Genomic DNA, 24,738 nt, shown 5'->3' with positions numbered 1-24,738 from the left:
TGGTATGACTGAAGATATTATTTAAATGTGTCATTTTTATAAAGCAGTTTATATAGTAATCTATCATTCTCTCTATATATATATTTGTATGAGTACAGTGCACTGTTGCAAATATTTAATTTCAAGCCAAAGTCTTTTGCTTTATTCTCCATGGTTTCCCAACAGCACTAGATCATTGATGTTTCTGATTGCAGAAACAGTTGCATAAGAAGCCATTAATTTTGGTGACTCTTTAAAAATATTTAGAAGATCACAGAATTGATAGCCTGCCATAAATACAGAAATTAAACTAAATTTGAATTCAATAACGCCAAGAAAAATCAAAATCCCCAAGTTTCTTTGCTACTGTATTCCCAAATGACAAAAAGCATAAATAGAAACTTCCTAGGCAACCTGAACATTGTTCTTTTTACTGCTTTCCTCAATGCTGCATGATATTTAAAAATAGATAATGTGAAATACGTTACCGGTGTTAGTGCACGGAACTTGCTGTTTCAAAAACATCATACACTTTTTCCAAAGTAAATTCGACAAAGGGAATATCTGTCCCCAGCAGAGCACTAACAATTAGATGTCACGATCTCCTACCTCGATCAAAAAGTCCCCGGTTCTCAGGCCAGCTTGCCATGCTACTCCCCCTTCATCCACAGATTCCAAGTACTGCAAAGCAGGAAAGGCTGGAGTTGGGGTGAATTCTTCAATTGGTGTGTCAGCTTTAAAAATAAATACCACATTAAAAAGATAGTTAGGGAATGCTTGCAAATACCACTTGATTAAAGGCCTATTGTTGGCCATTCAAATTTATGGTTTAAAAATGGTGGGTGCTAAAAGTAAGAGGACTCTGCCTCAGAGAATATCAAGATGCTGGGAACAGAGCGCAATCTCTCTGCAATAGCAATCCACAGGTCTTCAATTCAGAGAGAAAAATGCATGCTGTTTTACTGACAGAAATTAAATCAAGCTGTATAGGGCAATAGCTGGATTCTGAGTATTCCAGGACTACTTCATGTAAACCTTTTGTATGCCTAGCAAAATGCTTGTAACTCTGGAAACATCCAACTAGAAAGTAATTATTCCCTGTAGCCAGAAGAGAGCATCCAGCTGAACTAGGGGGAGAGGAGTGGGTAACAGGATGAAAGAGATCAAAGTAATTTTTTCTTCTAGATTTAGATGTGTATTACAGAGAAGATAACAGAAGAAAGCACTTTTACGGAAAGGAGGCACAGCAGGCCTTGTACCAGCCCTCTCTCTCTCTGTCACGTACACAGACAAGCAGAAAAGTCCTTGGGTCTTTCACCTGAGGTGCCCCCACTGTTACAGAGAAATTCAGGGGGAAGTAGTTGGGCTTACACAGAGAGAGTAACCTCTGCTTAATGCACAGACAACTCATGCCAATGGGTTAACTAAAAGGTAGTACTATTGGCTTTCCTAGCAGAACTCCAAAAATATTAATTTAGCTAAAATTAGAAAAGCATTTACAACACTGAAAATCTATGGTGTCACTGGTTTGGGGGTGCGGGAAGGGGGGGAGCAAAAATGATGTCCCAAGAATGAAGATATGGAATATTTTTCATGCTCAAGCAAGGCAAGGGAGAACCCATGGAAAAATGAGGGGGAGCAAGAGATGGGACATACCATCATATATATTTTTTAAATACAAAAGGAGCAAACTGGACTGAAAGTTAAAAAGCAAAGCATTAAATAGAATGCTTTTTTTAACTCCTGAGAATGCCGTTATTTTAGATTTTAGTCTACAGAAAAGTAACATGCAATTTAACATATGAACAGCTTTTAAAATGAGCACACTACAGGCCATGCAACATACGTGCAGCTTCTGAAGATATAAAAAAAGATCATATTTTCATACTAAAACTGCACCAATGTCACCTTGCAGAAGATCCACACCTATTTTAAACAAAACATCACTCTCTTGTCTATTTCTATTCAGAGACCTATTTAAACAGACTGACATTTGAAATAAAGAAGCAGGTTTTATAAGGAAAGCAGGTTTCCCATAGTTAGGTAAACTGCATAACAAAACAGATTAATGACAAAATATTACATATACCAGCACAGTAAAAATACAGACAAAACTTTCTCCCCCCAAAATGATTATACAGTGCTTCTCCTATGTAAAAACGCAAAATGCTTCAGACAGAAGCCACTAAAATCCATCTGAGTAGTACAGCATACAGAGAATCCTGTTGTCTAGCAACCAAGTGCACCAAGAATAATTCCTGCTTATATTCAGAGATGTATAAATTTCTTCATGCCCGTGCACATTACACATACACACACAAAAGCACATACCTTTTGCCCCTCTGAGCACAAATCCAAATCCTTCATTGTCTTTTTTCTGCAGGACCACTGCCTTTTCTTCTATTATGCAGTCACTGTAGAGAGAATTCCGAGGATAGCGACCATTATTACATCCCTTCATCACCACTGTAGTAGCTGCTCCTCCAGTGTGCAGGTTCATCATCATCACAGCCCGTTAATCAAATAATATTGCAGTAACCAAGCATGGGAAAATATATAACAAATAGCAGCAGGAAGATGACAAAAACTAAGCCTGATGATAAAAGAGAACATGACAATGCAACTTAAAAAGAATAAAAAAGGCAGAGAGGAAAAAGAAAGAAGAAGAAATCATGCATGGTGGTTTGTGTTCTATATGAATGACTGAATGAACATGTGATCATGTAATCTGTGGGCTAGCTAGGACTCTAAAAGGAAAAAAAGTAAGTGAACTGAACGACAGTATCATTAATAAACTCCTCAATCGTGGATGTACCAGATGCATCTTCTAGTGAAGCCAAAATGAAACCAACCAGAAGAAAAATGAGGCAGCATTTTAAATTTAAAGATAATATATTATGATTTTATATAAGCTAACTAAAAGGCACAAATATATTCTGAAAGCTATGCCTTGCATCAAAAGCCCTTTTTCAATCCTATTGAATGTTGCATGCTGCAAGAATCCCACATGATCATCTGACAGCCTACAATGCTAACAACGTGCAGCTGCCTTGGCGTCATCAAGCACAAATTTCCACAGCATCAAGAATCTGCATAATTGAAATAGTAACAAGACATGCACAATCAGGAAAACACATTTCTAAGGAATATTTCCCATCTCCTGAACAACAATTAATATTAGAAAACAAGGCGATGGTTTAAAGGACTATTTATGTAAGCAGCATGCCCTTAAAGAGAAAGTAGCCTTAAGAATCTTACTGTCATTGGCTAAGAAAAAAGTAGACGGGATGAAAAAAATGCATAAAATCCATGTTAAAATGGGACCTCTTATATACAAAGAGCAACCTGTAAAAGCCTTGAATTGTTTTGTGTCTTTCATTAAACATTTGATTACTAAAAATAAGCTCAAAATTAAAAAAAATAATAATAAAAAAGGGGAAAAAAGATTTCGAACATTCTTTTAGGTATAAACTCACTACACAGCACAAGTTGCAAGGCATTCTTCTGAATAAAGACAGTGTCAGGGGTTAAGTATTCACGAATCGTAAGCACTGTAAAACACTAGTAAGCTGGCTTTAAAATATTTACACAACTGGTAAAGACAGGAAGAAGTATAAGCAAGTTTTATTTTCTTTTCCTGATTTTGTATTAGCCAGCTAATGCTTCCACTGGTCTTGTGCAGAATTTAGTCACAAAAGCATTCAATACACAGTAAGAGACAGGAAATGCTTCATTGCCATTAATAATCCAGAAGGGGAGGAGGAAAGTAATTAAAGAAAAATTGGTGTGACCTTTTTATTTAAAGCTCTTAACAAAGGCAAGGATGATGAGATGGGGACACCAATGGACAGCCTCCAAACTCCAGACCTCTCACGCATCACAAACCATTCTTTTGGTGACTTTCCAACTCTAACTGAGGGATACAACTTCTTGTTACTCCTAAAGTGGTGAGCTAATTATGGCTTCCATACTACAAAGTACTTAAACGTTATTGAATGGAATAACTCATGAATTAAAGCTACCGCAACGGTGACTTCAGCTTTCTGAGCAACAGATGACCTCCATAAATATCAACAGCTTTTGAATGTGTTCTCTCACCTGCCTACTATTTACCATATAATTCAGACATTACCTTTTCTTACAATGAATACCTCTGCTGTGGAAAGGTTATAATAATAAAATGCATATTTCTCAAGAAAGCCAAACACACTCCTGTTCAAGATACCAGGGCGGGATGGCATCTGCAACTCGCAGAACCCATACCATAGCGCTGAAGCCCTCCAACAATGCCCTAGAGTTACAGAAACAGATATCGTACAAGTGTACTAACATATTTTCAATTCACTATCACATGTTCAAGGTGGACTCCATACTTATCCCCTGAAGAGCTAACAGTAAAGCTGTCTTTAGTATTTTTCTTCATATGTGTTCAAATTAGTAACACCCATTTCCTTCAAGTTTTCTTCAAAACAATCAACAGCTTAATAGAAGTTAGAAGGCTTTTGAGAACCTTGTCACAGAAAGTATTGTTCAAAGAATGCCCCTTGTGTCCCCTGTCCAAACCCTTCTCTCATCTGAAATAGTTAATGTAAGGAATTCAGAAGCCTATTATCTAGGGACCTTAACAAATTTTGCTCTTATTCTTTATTTTTTGTCAACAAAACAAAACAAATTCATAATATCATTCATTAAAAAGATGAAATTCCAAAAACAGATCATGGAAAACTTCTTGGGTGCCATTCACCTGATCAATGTTACATATCTATGCCCCCGTTCAAAAAAAGAAAGAAAAAAAAAAGGGGGGAAAAAAAAGAGCATTTAGGGTCCATTCACCATCAATTCATCCATCAATTAATGAAATGAACAGGCATTTAGGCATTTTCAAAGTATGCTTACCTGACTATAACATAGACATATATAATTGTTCAGATGAAAAATATGACAAGCAACTATGATTTGCCCTTCCTGTACAGCATATTTATTGTAACTAACCAGTTTTAGACCTCAATTTACACATAGCAGGTGGGAATACTAAACTGACAAAATGTTACAAAGTTTTGTGTTTTACATGGAAATGAAAGAGAAGTAGAAGCACAACATGAATGTTTGGTAATAAAATGTACAAATTGATCTCTACTACTTGACAAATACAGGCTTATAATACACTGTTCCAGTGATGTACTACTTAGGGAAAACTTCATCACAGCCTTTAAAGCAAAAATGTAGGTTTAAAAAAAAAAAAAGATGTGTAGCCATTTCTTTTCATTTATGTGGTAGAAGAAGGGAACATGCAATAATCTTATGGTACAGTTTAAAGTTGTTTAAAGGAGTCACAGCAAGCAAATTGATTCCCTACTCCAGTGTTGCACAGCCAAGAACTAGAGGCAGAAGAAGAATGGAAAACCATTGTGCACACACAAATGAACTGAATTTGCAACCTGTACACCCCTTCTCCCACCAAGCTCCCTCACACCCCAGGGCAGGAGGAAGTTTTTGCAATATTGCTTTTTGCTTGCATTCCCTTTTCTTAGTTCCAGACTGGACATATACGCTGAAGACAAGTGGAAGGTCTGTTCACAGTCTACTTGGTCCTGGCAGGCAAAGTGGTGCCAAATGTAAAAGTAGGTCAAATTTTCTCACAACCAGCCTTGTTGGCAGCAGTTTTTCTGATCCTGAAGGTGTAAGTACTCAGCAACAGAATGCATATAGGTTTCAGCTATCAGTGACAAACAAAGGAGACATCCTGTTACAAGCCTGTTCAGAGGTCTGATCTCAAACAGGAAGAAGAAGCGTTTCTAAGCAGATGCTTTGTGTATAATGTGTGGCTCTACATGAGGCTGAATGGTCCCTGCTATCTGTGATATATGTCAAATTTCAATATGTAAAAATCTTTAAAGTCAATTTCTATTCTATCTCAAACTGAAATTAAACAGCGTCCATTTCACAGTAAAGTTTTCAGAATAATACTAGTTCTATACTATGATAATAAAATTAGTGATTTTAAAATCAATAGCTCATTATTTACATAGGCGACACATTACTTTAACTTTGGGCTGTATAAATACAAGAATCATTACATACAAAGTTAAATGCAAAATACATCTATAAAATGCAGAATATTTCTGCATGTGGTACTGTGACAAATCTTAAACATAAAAACTTTAAGCCTTCCCCAAAAAAAGTCAATCTAAAACCACTTTTGCTCTATAAAACACTAAATATTAGAAGATATACTTGTTCATGTAGCTTCTCTAACACTTCAAGGCTCAAGAACTGTGCACAGCTGTTAGACTTTCCATAATTTTATAGCCTTACCAATTGAGAAAGGGAAATAAAAAGACTGGTCAGACAGACAGCTGTGATTTGAACTCAGAACTCATTCAACATAAAAGCCATCATTTGTGTAGACTTTTCAAGACAGCAAGAAGTTCTGCTTCACTAACAGCCCATTCAAATAATACCTGAGGTAGGAGGTAGAAGTGTTAAATCCTTCATAAAGACCTTTATGAAGAAAATAAAGGTTGAAGCACTTGATGGAGGCAGAACCATGAAACTTAGCTTCCATTTCACAACTGGAACAACTACACCCCATCTTAAAGCATGAATTACTCCAAAACAAAAGTCAAAACACTAAAATACAGAGATGGAAACCATCACAACTGTAGAATATGTTTAGGCAAGTTTGTATTGTGTGTATCATTGCCGATTTCAATCTGAAAAACAGCACATAGAGTACACTCCAGTGGAGATAATCATCATTACCTGGAAACAAAAATAGTTACTTGGTCTATTGTCAATCTCTCCTTAAGGTAGAGAAAAAAAATGAATTTAAACGGGAATTATTTTGTTTATTCTCTCCAATTGTGCAGCCCTTAGAAATATCACCTAGGTCTAAATTTTCCAGCATTAACAAACTGGACTACCATTTTCTAAGGCAGAAAAGTTATCCAATGGCTCACACGTGAGATTCAGACAAGCACAGCTGTGAACAATGGAGTAGCCTTCTCAGCCCACAAACCCTTCAGTCAGATGGCTTGCTCTACCCATGAGTGAGAAGTTATCCTCATCAAGTTCATTTCTTTCAGTAGGTGATGCAAATCAAAATAATTTTTTCAAACCTTTTTTTATGTCCTCTCTGCAGCACTCCTGCAATTTCATTTTTCTGGGAAAGATCTACTCAATACACAGCCAACTACATATTAGAAGAATCAAACTACAGCCCACCCTCACCCAGAAAAGGAAAAGCCTCTTTTAATCTTCGCTAGATACAATAAACAATACCTAAACCTTTTCATGAATTGATACACAATATCTGAAAAGCAATTGCACCAATTCCTTCCAGGATTAGACAGTCAATTTACGGAGGCTAGGTTCAAGCCCATAGAAGGATATGTTGGAAATCTATTCAAGAGGAAGTCTTTATTGCATTTTCTGCCAGTCAATCCCAGTTAAAAGCACACGAAGAATGTTTTCTCTGAATACTTACTGTTGGGGGAAGTTACCTGTCTTGATACCATGTAAAATTGAAATGATGTGTACAACAAATCTTATTGTAACATATAGGAGAATTCCAGTGGAAAAAAACTTTTCCTGTCATTGCTGGAAGGGGTCAGCTTTTCCATTAATAGTCATCTACTGTAATGACTTCGGGAAAATTGGCTAATTCTAGTAATTAAGGCCTTCAAGATTAATGAAGACTCTGTATTTGATTGCTCATGATTCTTGGACGTTGATCATCCAGCTGAGGGCCTTACAGAACTTTCACAGCTCATGTAGCACTCAGAACAGGAATTACTTGTTCAAGAGGTATTAGCTACAACAATAAGCACGCTTTTTTGCACAGCAAATGGAAAAATACACAGATGGTCCCCACCTAACCCACTTACAAACCAAACAGGAACAGCAAGAGGTAGTCAAACATATATCCAAACTCACAGTAATCTCTCTGTAATATGCGGCTGTCCCATGCAGAGATTCCCTTATGTGATGATATCTTTTACTGCATTGTAATGCAATTTGTATCCAAAATTTTCTTGTTTGGTAAGGAATAGCCTTGAACAATAACAGGATACTATGCTAAAGAATAATTCACAACTCAGTGCTACTGTCTTCAATAGAATCTTTTCATAGGTTCTCACGATAACGTCTTAAATAACTAGTAATCATTTCTGTCTATTTTGGGGAAACATTTTATCATTTTTCAGAAGGTGTTTACTTACTCTATTTTGCTTTTCTCAACTATTTATTCCCATCTTCCAACAATACTGGTTTTTGTAAGCAGCATACACCAAAAACACATGCGTAATATTTATGCTGTACAACTGATCAATCCTGCCAATATCTTTTCAGTCATAGAAGACAAGTCTAAATGATTTTCCTTATTCTGCAGAAGAACATATGCTTATCTGGAAGTTTATAGCAAAATGTAATTGGGAGAAGGGCTGCATGAAAATATTTTCAAATACATACTTGATAACTACCTCCATCTTATACTCAAGGTAGACTCAACTTCTCATTAGAACAGAAATATGGGGGACATACTAAATTTTAAATTGATAAACTCCTTATTAGGAAGTGGAAGATAGCAGTGCAAGGAATATTGATGATGGAACAATAATTAAAATGTAAAGAAGAAATGAATAGAATCACACAGAAGAACTGAAAACACTGGCTCATCTTTTCTGCTCTTCAATATCTGAGGTCATGAGATTATCACAATAGGATATTTCAGGAAAAACACTGCTCCTGTTCTGATGCTTACTACTACTCTTGCATTCCAGCTTGAGAGGTGCTCTTAAACTGCAGCATCCAGTGACAGTATCTTTACTAGCATGTTCAGCAGTTGAATGTTTCACAGCCTTACTGGCACAGCTGGCACTCAAACAAACAAAACAGAGAAGGAAAAAAAGGGCCAACGCCCCTGCCTTTCCACTGCTGTTCTCTCTCACTTTATTATCTGGCATATAAATTCAAATCGCAATAGAAAAGATGTAATATAATTCTTCCTCAGCCAACATAACATTTCCTCCATGGCTGAAAGGCTAAATCAGCATATCTTCTCCAGCTGGCTGTGTTCAGGCCCCATAAAGGAATGGGAAAGGAAATGAGGATGCTTTGGCAATACTCTATATACTTCCGTTATCTATATATTCATCTTTCATATCTCTTGTATCAGTGCTGTTTCTACAGAGTTCAGTAAGCATCACTTCGGTCATGAGAAGTGCAAGGCTGTGTATTTTCCATTTAAATTAATTTGTTGAATAAAGAGGTATATGCCAAAGTGTAACACAAAGGAGAAACACATAGGCGTTCCCTAATTTCTATATTTCACAGGTCTCCTTTCCACTGTGAGGACATTACAGACTATAGTAAAGCCTGACAGCATAAATAATTTTTTCCACTTAAAAAGATGTTTCACATTTTTCAACAAGTAGTGAAGTTGTCTTTATGGGATTTTGAATACTTGATAACCTGAACAGCTCTTCCCTAAGTTACCAAAAAGAAAAAATATCAGCTACAAAGTGATTTTTTAAGCATTAGAAAGTCGGAAAGATTATGCTGTTTTTTTTCCAGCCCTATGATTGACAGAGTTGCCCAGAAGATTAACCAGCTATAGAAGAGGCAACCTATTCTAAAGAGAGTAACAGTGCTATATACCACCATGAATTTGTGCTATAAGACATTTCAAAGAAATGCAGCTTTTAAAAGAGAAATATTAAATTTTAAGACACAGACAGAAGTTACGCAATTTTTCTTTATGTAGAAGCAAGAATAAACTTTCTCCCTGTATATATGTGTGTGTCAGTCCACATTCTTTTAGCCAGCCTTCAATTGCACATATTCTTTGGTGTGTAATGAGAAGGTATTAGGTAATCTGAAATAATACCCAAGTCAGTTATTTGGCTATTTTTTTCCCTCTTTTTTTTTATCTTAAGTTCCTGAAACTCTGATCAGTAAAGTAACATAGTGGTATGGCAAAATGGGAAGTCAAACAAATTCTTGGAAATAAAAATCATCCAGAAAAATCTGATATGGGGAAATCTCGGGATAGGGTATGAAGTAAATGATGAGGTCACAATCCTATATATAAATATAACACAATGAGTGTATATAGTCATCATCTTTTTTTTTTTTTTTTCCAAAAAGAGAAATATTATTCTCTTGCATTTATACTGGTAGGGAGAAAAAAAAGCATGGTGAGGGGAGGGTGGTGGCAAAGTGAGATTAAAAAATGAAAAGCTTCATTCCCTTAATTAATTAATTTCATTTGCATTTAAAAAATGAATAGTCAATTCAAGTACCTCACAAGACAAGGTAAAAACTAAACACTAAACGTTTGGGTAGGTGTCATTCTAGTACACAACATGAGGGTTTTATAACACAGAGTCTTTCCAACCATTTCATACAGCTGTTCTATCAGTCACATTAGTATTTTGGGCTACAGCACACACCACTTATACCTGATACTCAGTGGCAATTTTCAGTTGTAATTATCAAGCATTTGAGCAACCTAAGCCTGCACTATGAAAATATTAATATTCATTGCTCATACTATGAGCCTTGAACAAATAAACAGACTGTACAAATACATACATATGTTTAAGTAACCAGAATATTTCTCTTTCCTTATTGCATTTGTCTACACAAATCAGTTGCAGTTCTAGCCCCTGCTATTATTACCACGAAAGCACACAGAAAGAAGAATTTTATCTCTAAGCATCTTAATAAAGTATTTACACAAAAGGAATAAATTCAGCTATTAATAACAACACTGACTCTCTATATAGATTTTTTATTCAATAATTTTCCAAATGTTTTTGCTAAAGGTAGTCCATATTCTCACAGCAACCACAGTAACAAGGAAAATAACTTGTTCAAGGTTAGCAAATAGGACAATTAAAAAAGGTAGAACCAGTGATGTAAATCTAGATTTATTCAGATTTAAATAATGGTATGAACATACAGAAACATAACTATCTACATCAATAAAGATCTTCTCTAGCTGACGCAGCATCTTAACTAGTTCATGAAGCCTGATAATCTCTATTCTTATCTCAGAGTTGGCACACATCAGACAGGACTTGGAATTTTTTTCTTCCCTTTTTAGCAAAAGCCAATGTAATACAAGTACAGCCATGCTGGGTCAGACCCAACGTCCTGTCTCTGCCAAAGGCCAACAACACAGAAGGGTGCAAGAGAAGGTCAAGCATGTTTGGTGCTTTACTAGAGCATTCCACCAGCCTCCAACTAAGCTGGACTACTTACTCCTTGTCTTACTGAAAAGCAAGGCCCACCTTTTCCCTTCTTCTTGTGCAGTATTGTCATCATATTTTGGCACATTTCATGGTAATGCAGGGGATTGTACCAGCCTTCTTCAGAATCTCTTGACTGGTGTTTCTATAGTACAATTTAGTTAACGTTCCTGACTTCAGCTTTAAACTTCAAACTAAATTTAAGGGATCCCTCAGGGTTTCCATCAAGCCCTGTTCTCTAGGAATTATCTTCCTCCTATCCTGCATTTCCTGGAATCTAACTGCAGCACTAGCCACAAGAAATCCGAGCAGGCCCGACTGTTCATTTCAGCTTTACAGACATGAGTATGTCACTTAAAGTTCTACATTGTACAGAAGTGCATAGAGCTTTATTCATCAGTGTTAAAATTCCTGTAAGATATTATGATACTTGCATATAAGGCATATGTTACAAATAACTTTCAAATTCTGGCTCAAAACAAGCAAGGTATTATCAAATGCATAGAGTTAAGTTTTTTTCCAAAAGTATTTCCTCACTTTTTTCTTCTCTGAGAGCTTTAGAAGACAGTACAGAGTGTTGAAGTTATATTTTTTAGGCTTTTACTGTAAAGTGAAGAGGGGGTTTCAATTAGAGCTTAATCTGCATACATACCTTTAAAAAATCCTGGCTAATTACCATATTATTTTACAACCTCATTAACGTTGAAAAGGAGGCAGCATTTCTACCTTTAATCTGAAATATATTCCCACCTCGAACTATTTCTCTAATTACACTAAACCCTTCAGTTATTTTAAGCCTACTCCAAATTGTGTTTGCTTATCTGCAAACCAGCTTGAGAAATGTCCATCCTAACAGTTTTTCTGTCTAACAGCATCATAGTTTTCAGTAATTCTGTCAAAGCATGGCCAGTTTAGGCCACAACTTTGGTAGCAATAGCAAACAATCACTGACTTTACAGATACCAGCTGATGAAGAGAAAGAGTTCTGTGTTATTTAAAATGGCAGTTACTTTTCTTAATTAAGATAATGTTCAACTCGAATCTCTCCATATTGCCCCCTTTCCTTGCTTGCTGGTTGAATTGCAGCTTAATTTCTGGAAATACACAGCATTTATATTGTAAGTATTGGAGACGGTAAAAATTTTGGTTTAGCATTTCAAGTAACTTGGGTGCCTAACTTAAGATGCATAGAGTTTAATTTTAAGTGTATTTTAAAATTCATGTTATTTGAGTTGTTCACAGTAGAGATATAAACCACCTCTGCTACTACTTGCACCCTTACAACTTGTCTACAAATCTGACAGTGCTACTCTATCAGTCATTGGAACTGCTAGTTTAAAGGATCACACAAGCTGCTCAGTATCAGCCCTAGTTTTCAATGGTAGCATAAAACTCTTTATTCTGAGGCCTGTTATCTGCACACAACATGCTTTTTTATTTCTCAAATAAATTAGAAGATACACAGGTAAGAGTCTTTTATTTTTATTATTATTTTTTTTTCCCCTGAATATGCAGATACCACTATTTGCCAGTGCATGTACTTAACTTAAGCTTCATTATTCTTCTGTTGGGAAATTTTCCATGAAATCAGTTTTAGTGAAATGTTTACCTCTTAAAACAAATCTTTTGTCCATATTTTAACAAAGGCTTAACTTAGACTAAAGATTATTTCTCCAGAATGCAGGGTGCAATGCTGTGTCAGAGTGTGTAGGCACCCTGCAATATCACCAGCTCTTCTACCAGTACATCTGCCCATCGTTCACATCTAACATCCCCACCCATATGCCACAGCCTCTGAGGACAGACCTAGCGTCCAAAAGGCTTGGTAAGGAACTGCTCTATTTGTCAGGTTCTTGGCATTCATCAATGGTATAAGGTACAGGTTTAAGTCAAAGCAGTCTATCAGAGACTGAAGCACAGATGAACACCGACACCAGCTTGCTTGCTCTTTAGCAGGTCCCTCATTCTAAATTGGGTGGAAGCAGAGCCCACAAAGAAATACAACTCCAGAACATCAATTTTGTCCTAAGACAAAGCAAGACATCCTCCTTCCATCAGTCTTAATGTTTTTCACAATGGAAGAAGTTTACAGTGACCCCGTTCTGACTTCCTGATAGCTTCTTTTCTTTCTTTTTTTTTTTTTCAACAGGAAAAAATGACGTGTTGCCTGCCAGTCACCCTTAGAATTTGCCATGTAGAACAAATTTACCAAAGACAACAAATATTTGCGAACTCTGGCTAGAGGGAGGAAGAAAAGTGATTTAAATTTTTGCTCCCTCTGGAGGAAAGCCCAGAGTACAAGCTCAACTGCTATTTGTTCCTCTTGGCCTGCCAAATCTTAAAAATGCATCACTTACAATCAGAGGCACCATATGTCAGCTTTTGCTCATCTAGTGACTAGGTGAGAGGAAGGCAGCCAGAGGTGTAACAGGGCAGGGAACTAAAGGTCACACAGAGGAAGCTAAGTCATCACAGTGGAGGCTGGGACACACAAATGTAAAACAGTAATTGTTAGAAACTTATTCATTCTAATTTTCTCAGAAAACCAAACATTTTATCTCCTGTTTTCTTCTACTCTACCCTTGCATTTAATTATGTGGCTCCTGCGTCTAACTAACCTGGTATCACACCCTCACAATCTTTTCTTGCGTCCTCACCTTCTGGAATTTCCACTCCTTTTCCCTATTTATTTTTTTTATGTATTTTTACTTCTCTCTTACTTTAATTCAGAAAACTTTATTCCTCCCCATGCAGAGGACATAGGCTATAGGCTGCTATAGGCTGCTTTCAGTTCCATCACCTAAATCTGTCCTGTCCTCCAGCAGCCTGCAGGAGAAGTGACAGAGAAAATATTGCTGAACTTGAGTGCATCAATGGCTCTGCAGGAAATGGCCCATGTACCCAATCAAGGCCTTGACAAACTGGATCTTCTGTACCTATACTTAACACTGTTTAGATTTTAAAATTGTGAAGAATTATACACTTTTCTTCAATGTTGCTCTTGGAAACTGTTTTCCTTTAAAACTCTTTCCTTTAAAACACTTTACCTCTAAAAAATTACCCCTTCCAGCCCAGAAAATGTCTCAAAAATTTTAATTACTAGTTGCAAAATTATTAGTTGCTAAAAGCAGGATCTTCCTGAAGTGCTTTTAAAAACTTTACTATTAAGATAGTAAACAACTTAAAAATGCACTTACCAGTTCACGGAAACTCCCACCACTCACCATGGAGTATTGTATCTTACTGTAATTGCATTAGACTTTAATATGCATCTTCATGCAATTATAGTGCAGATTTGAACAAAGAGATACTGCAGTTCAGATACATACATACATGCCCTCTTTACCTACTATTTTAGCAACTACTTTAAATATTATCTGTAGTCACCAACATAAAAAGCTCAGTCGTGGCAGCATAAAACAGCAGGGGAGCCAAAGTGCAAAGTTGTTTATTAGCAAGTCAGATAATTTGCATTAGAAATTAAGTAATAGTAAATGAAAGACTTCACATTTTATATCTCCGCCTGTTTCACAAAATGCTACAATGACTTAATTATTGCTTAAACATATATTTAAATTCCAAAATTGAATTAAATTACATTCTTCAAGTTGATGAGGCACAAAGTATTAAAAATGAGCTGCCCTTGTCTTTCTACCACACATTAATAAAGAAGTTCAGCACAACCAGACTATTATACTCAAAGTAAGGAAACTAATTCAGTACAGGCATCAGGCAAGCCCCTCAAATATCTTTAGATATAAAAGAACAGTTAACACCAGAAAAAAACGTTTTACACTTTTTGCATTTCACAATTTGGTTAGTGCTACTTGTTCCCTATGCCTGAAAAACTCAAGAGCAACCCATGTGCAGAGATTTTATGCCCTTAAAATCTCAGCAAGCATTCAGATGTAAACACATCACTACATCAGGTGAACACACATTATAACTATGAGCATTTTCAGATATTTTTACCAGCATCTCCTTGACAAAGTTCGAGCCTCATATTAAAAAACAAGCAAACAAAACCCCCCACAATTATTGTTTACTTCTTTCCATCAAAGAAAAGGAAACCAAGGATAATGTTTAAAACCTATGCCAGCACACTGTAAGATTCCTTTCAAGTTATTATCAAAGAGATGAACTGAAGAGTACACACTTCACAGAAAACATTAGTACAGCAGAACTGGTACCATCCAACAGAAAAACAGAAAAAGCCAGTTATGTCAATACAGAATCCCTTTTTCTGGGTAACGACATTGCTATCAGAGTCTCCCTCAGACTCTTCAGGCATAGGGAGAACCAACGTGAAAATGTGGCCAGCAGAATACAAAAAAATAACAAAGCTCTTAAACGTTCCTTCAATTTTGGTAAAGACCCATTTGCCAGTATTTAACGGATTGCTGCTGAAAGCTGCACACAAGCAAGCAGCCCTCAGCAAGTACATCTGCTCGATTCCCTGCCCCATGGGAACGGTACCACTGCTGAGCCACAAGCAGGAAAAGGTCCCTTCACTTCCTCTCTGGTGCCAAAGACCTCGTGACTTGCAAGGACCAGAGGTCTTCAAAAGGTTTCCATTCATTTTAAATGTATATTTATCTATAAAGTCATCAATAATTGCATTTTTTCCACGAGTAAGGCAATATGTATATCTAAAATTTCCACATGATGCCAAATATCAAACCAGATCAAAGGATTTCAGCATCAAATTGAGAGCTTCCTCTAAAAAACCCCACAGTGTAATTATTGTGTCACGCCTGATGTTTAAAGTATTAATACAGCTGCAATTACATCACAACTTTGGGATGAGGACTGAGATATTCAACAGGTAGATTCTCCAGGTTGAAAAAGAAAAATATAAGAAGCACTACACAGCATGCAGAGTTCCTGGGCAGCCAGCTTCAGATGCGCCAAGGAGGCTCTCAGAGCTGTCTGTGATTAAAGCTTGCGAAGCTCTACCTGACACTGCAGATGACAACATCAACAGAGAAACTGTGGGATGCACAACTGAGAAGAGTATCTCTTTTTTCTTGTGTGTTTATGAATCAATTGGCTTTTAAGGAGTTGCTTCCATCAGTTTCTAATGCTCATGAGACATGCATGCTGCCACTGGACTCCAAGTAGGGACATTAGGGTAATGAATTAAACTTTTAATTAAACTTGCTTACACATACCTCCCAGACTACACAATCAAATTTTCCTTTTTTTCTTCATCCAGAAAAATAGAAAAAAAAAACAGAAAGCAAATCAATTCAGTCCCCTCATTAACTTTGTGGCAACCAACCTTTGAAAAGGTTATTTATTATTACATCCTCTCACATGTGCTTCCTGAAGTGCTGTAGCCAAAGGAGGTCATGAAAAGGCACCAAGGAAACTTCTCCCATGCGGTGACTAGTACCAGTTAAAGTGGTTAGTTAAAAAAAAAGATGTGAATGTCAATTAGACTGTGAAGAAAGAGAAAGCACAGAAAGGCAGGGAACCTTACATTTATACCATATACTTCATAACTGTATTGAAGCTGGCAATTCAAAAGTCATTCCTACTGATCTGCTGTTTCACTATTCTGCTGAGGGTGGCAGGCAGATGATGCAATTAATGCAGTAGTAAAGTTTCCACATCTGTGTTCTAAATTTTCCAAATCCACAAAGGCAACCAGATTACGTTTTCCACCAAATTAAGTTTACAATCTTTACATGCTACTGAAATTGCTCATACTATTTATGTCTGTAGAGTATTAAAACTAACAGTTACTTTATCACCAGTCACGTCCTTTAAAAAGGTGCCAATATTTTACATTTGAAATTGAATAATTAATTAATCTTACACGTTTTAATTTGATAACTTAGATTTGTCTTCGCTCTGATTTTCCTGACTGAAAAACTCCCTATTCTATCCTGACAGAATTAATTCCCTCACTGCAGGTTAAATAGCAGATAAAAATTATGATTTGTAAAGGTCTGTATCGATTTTATTTATTTATTTAAATTCAATGTTTATTCTATGCCTTAGTATTAATTTCTCTTATTAAACAAATTCAACTGTGATGAAACAAGACTTCATGAAAGAATTGATTTGAGGCCTACAAATAATTTTATTTGCATTAAAGGTAGTTCTGAATTTTAACTAGACCTCTGATGAATACTTACAAAACTTCGGAAGCTTCCCCTTTGCTAGTGCACAATATTGCCCACCCAGCCTACAAAAGACAGACTGAAACAACCAGTTTTCCAAACAGGACTCAGTAGGTTCCCTCTTACCCTCAGCTCTCAAAAGCAATGTCCCACAGTTGTCAGGACTGCTGCTGACCACAGACACAGGGAAGACACAAAACTCCAGAGACGTGTCAGAGCAGTGTTGTCTTGTCTTATTTTATCTCCCTGCACCTGTGTTGGTGTACCTGCTCTTTGCCTGTGCAAGCTTTCTGCTCCCGTCTGGGGCCATAAGGCATGTCACAAAGTAGAGCCTTGGGCCACAGTATTTCCTGGGGTCTGACACCGTGCTCCAGCCACTGCAGGCATGGGGCTGCCTGCAAGCTCCATCTGGCAAGGCAGAAGGCAGCTTTGGCTATCCAATTTTTCAGCTCAGCCTCCAGAGCTGCAACATGAGATGAACGTCCAGAAATAAGTATTTACCCTGATTTGTCCAATAAGAACTCCTGCTAACATAAGACTTTACGCTCTCCCATGTCCGCAATTGCAACAAAGCCTATACTTCCCTTCAGTGTTTGTCTCTCTGCATAAGATTAAAGGAAACTGATTACAAGGAATTAGTTCTCGAAAGTTTCTAATAAAACAGTAAAGAAATCCCTGTAAAGAAATGGTAGCAGAAGCAGTGCATGACAGCTGCAAGAAACATCACTTTTGCATAACAGAATTAATGCATCCCATCAGCATTTAAACCAGCTAATACATTAGACTTGATAGTTTCAAATATTATATTTGTATGATATTTAATGGTTATTTGTACTGGCAAGGAAGTCTCACTGCCTTTCTACATGTTAGTAAGCATACTATCCATTTTCCTGAAGCATTAATGTATGGATAACTCATTTCTTATGCAAAGCTGAAATAGGATTTAATGAACCTCCATTACTCAAGCTGCACATTTTCCTAAAGATGAAAAATGCCATGTACAATGTATTTTCCTGCATGTGAATAAGCCCATTAATATAGATTTCTGAACAGTATTTCTACTCAGCAATTTTTGCCTTCCTTGGAGCAGGAAAGAGAAAGTGAGGGGAGCAGACACTTCCCCTTACTCCCCCACATCATCTCTGGAAAGGAATTGAGTCAGATTTGTTAATACTTTGGTTTCAAAGCTCTTAGTACATAAGCACAATCACCTTCTAACAAATGTTTATTAAGTCTTAGCTGCAAGCAGTTATATCATTTTTACTGTATTCTTCCCTTACTTTGATAGGAAACCATAACAGAAAAAGTAATCAAAGCAACACACAAATTTGGAAATATTGAGTATTGTTAGTTTGACATCACGTTTGCCTCTTTTTAACAATTTCCTTCCCTGAAGAAGCCCATCCTAGAAATTAAATGTACTCTACATACTAACAAGACATACTAAGCTCCTGTCATACTTAAATACAAATTCTTTTTCTTTACCAGCAATATGTAAGCACCAGTAAAATTACCATTTAGATGTACAAAAAGCTGATCTGCAGCCTCAGTCAAGTATCTGAAACTCAACTTCATATGCTACTGCAGTTTTAAGAAAGCAAGTCCTCATACTCTATTTTATTTAGAATAAAAAGTATCAGAACAGTGTTTTGCTAAAAGGTGTGTTGTAAGGGATGAAGAAGGAAGTTTACCTTTCATCATGGTATATGTTCTCTGTAAACACGTCATTACAGCAAGTTTTTGTAAGTACCTCAGAGAAAACTTATTTCTGTTCCAGAAAATTACTAGGTTTGGAAACTCAGTCACCAAAAATATTTTTTAGTTTTGCTTGTATTATTTTTACAGGTCTTGTAGAGAAAAATGCGAGTCTACCTTTCAACTGTATTTCTTGGAATTTCCCATTAATTCTACCTTCTCTCCTACCCTTCCCTTTCAATTCCTACTTGTACTGCTGGACCGTCATTATTACCCCTCTAAATGTGTCCACTGGGATTCAGGTTCTCTGTGGAAATTAGTTTTCTCCAAAATCTTGCTTTACTCAGAAGCTGACAGGAGGAATCTGTTGCTTTCCCACAGACTTCTCAGACAATTAATAGATACTGTTGACAGAATCAGGAACAATTGTAGATATACTTCATACCTAATTTCTCAATAATTAGGGAGTATGAAAACTTTCATTTTATTTGATAAACTTTCCTGGTCAACTGTAGTCTGAATCACGCAGTGCAAATTTTTGAGAGCTTTGCTGTTGCATTGCACAAACACAATACCTTAATGGTAAATAATCAAACAAACAAGCAAACAAAAAAAAACAAACAAAACACAACAATAAAAACAAAAAAATGGTTTCAATGGAGCTGACATTTTCAAATGAAAACATCTTTTTGTTAGAAAGCAGGACTATTTGGTATCTCTGAGGTAACATAATGTGGCTATAGCTTCTAGCATTACTGAAACAACTCTATCCATTAACGTTGAAATATAGAGACAAGGCTACAGCGCTTATAGAATAACGATCAAAGAATCTTGCAAAAAGTCAACTCCACTCCCTGGAAATGTAACTAGTAACCAGTTAACTTGCTTTGCAGAACAGTTATGTATTTCATAGTAGAGACTAAGAGCTTCTTTTGGCAACTTTATCATTATTAGACTAGGTAGTCAATCATATCATTGTCCAGCTGTGCAAAGCTCTGGTGACTTGGCTGACCATGGCAGGGCAGTATCCACAATGTTGAAATGGGATTTCTCTTCTCCCAGGTCACAGTAACAAGAACTGATGCCTACAGCACACTGTATACTGAACAGGAATATCAGACCCTCCAAAACGGGATGATTGTAGCCAACCCACCATCTGCTGCCTCCTCCCACTGTGTCACCAAAGCTTCCCTCTGCATCCAACATTGCAATAATCCTTCAAATTACAATTCAGTGGGACTGCAGATTTATGTATTTTTCAAATATTTACAGGCAGTAAGCAGCAGACAACCAGCAGGCACTCTGCCTTTCAGAGTTTTGCACACCAACCAGCAGGAACAGGAAAGGATGTCTTGGCTATCCAAACTACTTCAGCTGACTTGAACTCCATCCTCCTGCCCCAAATTGCATACAAACTATGCATAACTCTCAGAACAAAGATTAAGATCACATAATAAAAACAACTGTTACAACATTCTTTTTTTGTTTTTTCCTTGAAATAGATAGCACCACAGGAAATTCTGCCATCATTGCTTTACACATTTCAGAGCTCTTTACCCACAAAAAAGGTGTTTTTCTTGTAAGAGATTCCAGTATGCCACCACAGTTTTCTCAAGAGGACACAAACAATTAACTGAGATTCTGCATGTTAAAAATCATCCTTCCTATCAGAAGCTAGCTGTACATCCAGTGTAGTGGGAGAAGAACCTGCTTAAAAATCATGAATACTCAGGATCTAAGATATCATTCAGAACAACAAATTGCAAAATTTTATTTTGTTTTTCTTATCATCAAGTATGATTCTGCAAACAGATACAGAAGGCCAGATCTTGTGAAATACCCAGCTTAAGTGGTCCTTGACTGTGTACGCAGCTGGAACATACAGCTTCTGTGAAATGCTGATCTCTCTCACTACTCATGAAAACATAACAGTGATACTCACTATTTCTTTGCTGTTCCCTATCTTTGTATACCTATCCCATATGAAAGGGTAAACTGTGATAAAAAAAAAAAAAATTAGATGTAGAACGATATCTTAGAAGCTCAGTTTAGTCATCCATTTCCCTCTTTCCCTCAAAAGTCTAAAACAAAAGTAACAATTAAATAAAATCCAGAAAGGTTTTGTAAACAGATTGCAACCAAAAAGAAAAAGATCTTACCTTGAAGCATCAAAGCTGTCATAGGATCCAACTGTGTAGTGTCTAAACAGCTTCTTTGTTCTATCTGATCGTGTTTCTGCACAAAGAAAAGGGAACATTTAACAACACTCCTGTGCTTTTTAATCAAGCACTGCTTTCATTTGCAATTTCAAGACTGATTTTCTGCTATACATCAATAAAGAAAACTTATAGTATTTATAGCGAATTGACATGGTCTCAAGGAGTTTTGAAATTTTTTTTACTTTGGAGTTGAGGTATTCTTTTAACATATCACATGCATCAAATAAGGAGGGAGAACCTGTAGATCATATAGCATTTCATTTCTAAGTTTGAACGTTCCAACCCCATTCTCAGAGGCAACAACTTCCTTGGACTAAGAGGCAAAATACAAGAAAGAAACAAGAAAAATAAGCAACAAGTTTTGGAAAGGTTGGAAACAGCCAAAAAATCCAAACCAGTATTGTTGTTGTTGTTTAAATATACACATGCAACACAGAAAACGAAAGCTTTTTCAGCCATTTTATTTGGCATATAGAGAAGGGGGTAGGGGGAAAATTAGGCACCCACAACCATTGCCATCAATCAAATCTCACAGGAAACAGTGCTATAAAACATGTACTACAATTATGTAGCAAAAGGAAACAATCCAACAAACTGTGGAACGGGGTGAAGCAAAAAAAAAAAAAAAGAATCTCTTTATTTGGGAAACAAGATGATCAAAAGAAAAAGACACAACAATAAATTCACCAAAAAGGCATTTAAAACCTTGAGTATATTAGAATTTGATATTTATGCCTTTTACTAAGGGGAAAAAATCAAAACACCAAAAAAATCCCACATCATCCCACTGAAGCAGCTCCCACATCCTGTGGCTAACAATTTATTATGACCACGAAATTTATGTTCACAAGTATTTCTACAGTCAGATTTACCAACAGTAATACTGGTTTAATATGGGTATAACAGTTCAGTTTAGAACAGTATCTACAGAATGACAGACAACAGAGCTAAACATCTCTCTTCCTTGGAAATATGCTCTCTTATTGATTTGAATGGGTATCTAGAAGAGCACCAATACATCAAGCATATGGGAAAGATACAGATACTACTCCAATATTCATTTGCTTCAGTTTTCACAGCAAAGAGCATAATCTTAAAGGCTTACTCTGAAAGGCTACCACAAAGTACATATATAAACTACACCTTTAGGGAAGGACAAATATATTGTACAGGAGGTAGGTAATTCATTGTCATGTTCTTCTTCAGACGACAGGAAAACATAAAAATTTACTTCCAATAGAGGCATTCATACAGAATAAAACTTACGCAAAAAAAAAAAAAAAAAGAGAGCAAGGAACATTATTTTCAGTAGCTTTATGTATTACAAAACTTATTATTCAAAAATTATCAATTTTCTGAGTCTTACTCAACCTTTACCACAATAATATTTTAGGGTATTCATTTTCCTCAGAAGAGTATCTTTAGTATGATTGCTTTGTCTCTGGCTTTGTCTTTCAAGGGAAGATAGTTATACTGAAACTGTGGGTTTTGAGGCAGGAAAAAGTTTGGTCTAAATACAGGTTGGACCTCAAATGCCATCAAATTGTTAGCCTAACAGACATCAAAGAGCAAACTGAAAAGTTTCTGATTTAGCTTGTGCCCATGAAATTCTCATCTGCATGGCCCAGGATTTTTTCATTTAAGGCCATCCTTGCTCCATCGAAACAGATTTTATTAGTTCTCCAAGCTAGACAAAGCCCTCAAGGTATACCATCTCTATGTCACAACTTTTAAGATGTTAAACGTTGCTACTCTGAGATGTAATGTCAGATGACCAAGTGCTAGTCTGCAGAGTGAAAAAATAATGCATCAGTGCAGGATGACAGGCTTTAAACACAGTCAAGAAGCGCAGTGCAGAAGTAAGTACTGGGAAGCAGACTTTGTGAAAAAAGGAGTTGACAAAAGTATCTCTTGTTGCTTTAACCATTACAGCTGACTCAAACTGGATTGTGGGACTTCAGCATGTTCCAAGCTGGAGACATAAATACAAGTACACATCCAGAGGAATTATGGCTGGAAATATAGATGCAGGTTGCAGCTGGCTGACAGTAAGCAAGTTACTTCATAGTGGTGTACTACGATACAAGATACAAGAGATGCCTCTAAGAAGTACTAAGAAAAAATAGAAATATATACATTTATACAGATTTTGGGAAGACCAGCCAGCATCCTTCCTACAGGATGACTAAAGAAGGAGAAAATCCCTTACACAATATGAATCCTACTAGACAGTTTTGTTTACATTTATTCTGTCCCTTTGTCATTCGCCTACCAGCTGTATTTTCTGCCAGAGACACCTAACATTTTCCCCAGGCTCCAGGTCCAACTGCCCTGACCCACTGCCTTTCTGGAAAAGCCAAGAAGAGCACAGCCTGCAGCAGGACTAACCTAGCACCTACCTAGGTACAAACAAAGCTCACCCAGGCAGCACAGTAGCTGCAGGGCTGGAGGACACCACATTGCCTTTCACAGAGTAAGAGCTGTAAGTGTAGTGAGAAGCAACGGTACCCAAGGCTACATGACAGCTGCTCAAAGAGACCTGGCTTTGAAGTAGCTCACTGTATGGCTGTACCTCTCAATGTGCTCTAAGGGTCCAGTGAATTTTATAGGTCACACTTTCATCACTAAGTTGACAAGGTTAGCTTCAAAATTCAATGACCTGCTGTAACATGAAGGAAAAAGACCTGCATGAATTGCAGCCTATTCCCCATCGAGCAACATTCTTTTTCACATCATCCTAAAAATCAGATTAATATCCAGAGACATGACCAGAAGCCACACAGAAAAACATAAACCTGGAAACCACTTACAGTTTACCACTGGCCTATTTTCAGCAGTTGGTTAAAAATAATTAAAAGAACAAGGTATGATGACGAATATTTTGGAGCTCTTAATGCCACTGCTTGAGCCTTAAGGAGCCAGATGTTTCTTCTGCAGAAACTGTTTTCTATAGCATGATATTTCAGTGCTATTAACGAATACAAAGTGGGTGGGAGGAAAGGAAAGACACAGTAAGGCAGATAGCTTTGTTCATCTACTTAGTATTGCAAAGCCAGCACTCTAGCTGCAGCCTGTATCTGCTCCCTGCCTCTCCCACCCCTCTACCTTCCCCCACTTCTTTGTGTGCAATCATATTCACAGGGATTATCTGGGAAACCATTAGCCATACAAATCCCTGAACTCAAGGCTAAGTGGCATGTTTCCCAGGTTGCTGTGTAAACCCTAGAGTTCTTTAATTACCGTCTTTCCCTAAAGCCTGACTCAGATTCCAGTCTGCCCTATTACGCAGCATAAGTACACACACCCATAAGGGGAAAGGATTAGGAATTGGTCTTCATAATGAACAGGGTATTGAAAAAGAAGGAAAGAAGGAAAGAAGGAAAGAAGGAGAAAGAAAGAGAGAAAGAGAGAAAGAGAGAAAGAGAGAAAGAGAGAAAGAGAGAAAGAGAGAAAGAGAGAAAGAGA

General features: G+C 36.9%; 1 protein-coding gene across 8 annotated transcripts in view; it reads right to left on the bottom strand.

The window, feature by feature from the left end:
- The window catches only part of SHANK2 (SH3 and multiple ankyrin repeat domains 2), a 352,030-nt gene that overhangs the window by 136,305 nt on the left and 190,987 nt on the right, over positions 1-24,738 (bottom strand). For all 8 annotated transcript variants that reach the window (XM_083838465.1, XM_083838461.1, XM_083838466.1 and 5 more), the window contains 3 exons: positions 21,214-21,289; positions 2,311-2,393; positions 589-713 (listed from right to left, as the gene is read on the bottom strand). In XM_083838465.1, coding sequence (XP_083694591.1) covers positions 589-713; positions 2,311-2,393; positions 21,214-21,289 — 284 coding nt within the window. The remainder of the gene's footprint in view (positions 1-588; positions 714-2,310; positions 2,394-21,213; positions 21,290-24,738) is intronic.

Source organism: Anser anser, assembly GCF_964211835.1.
Source record: "Anser anser genome assembly, chromosome: 5".
Taxonomy (NCBI): domain Eukaryota; kingdom Metazoa; phylum Chordata; class Aves; order Anseriformes; family Anatidae; genus Anser; species Anser anser.
This window is presented reverse-complemented; position numbering and strand designations above follow the sequence as displayed.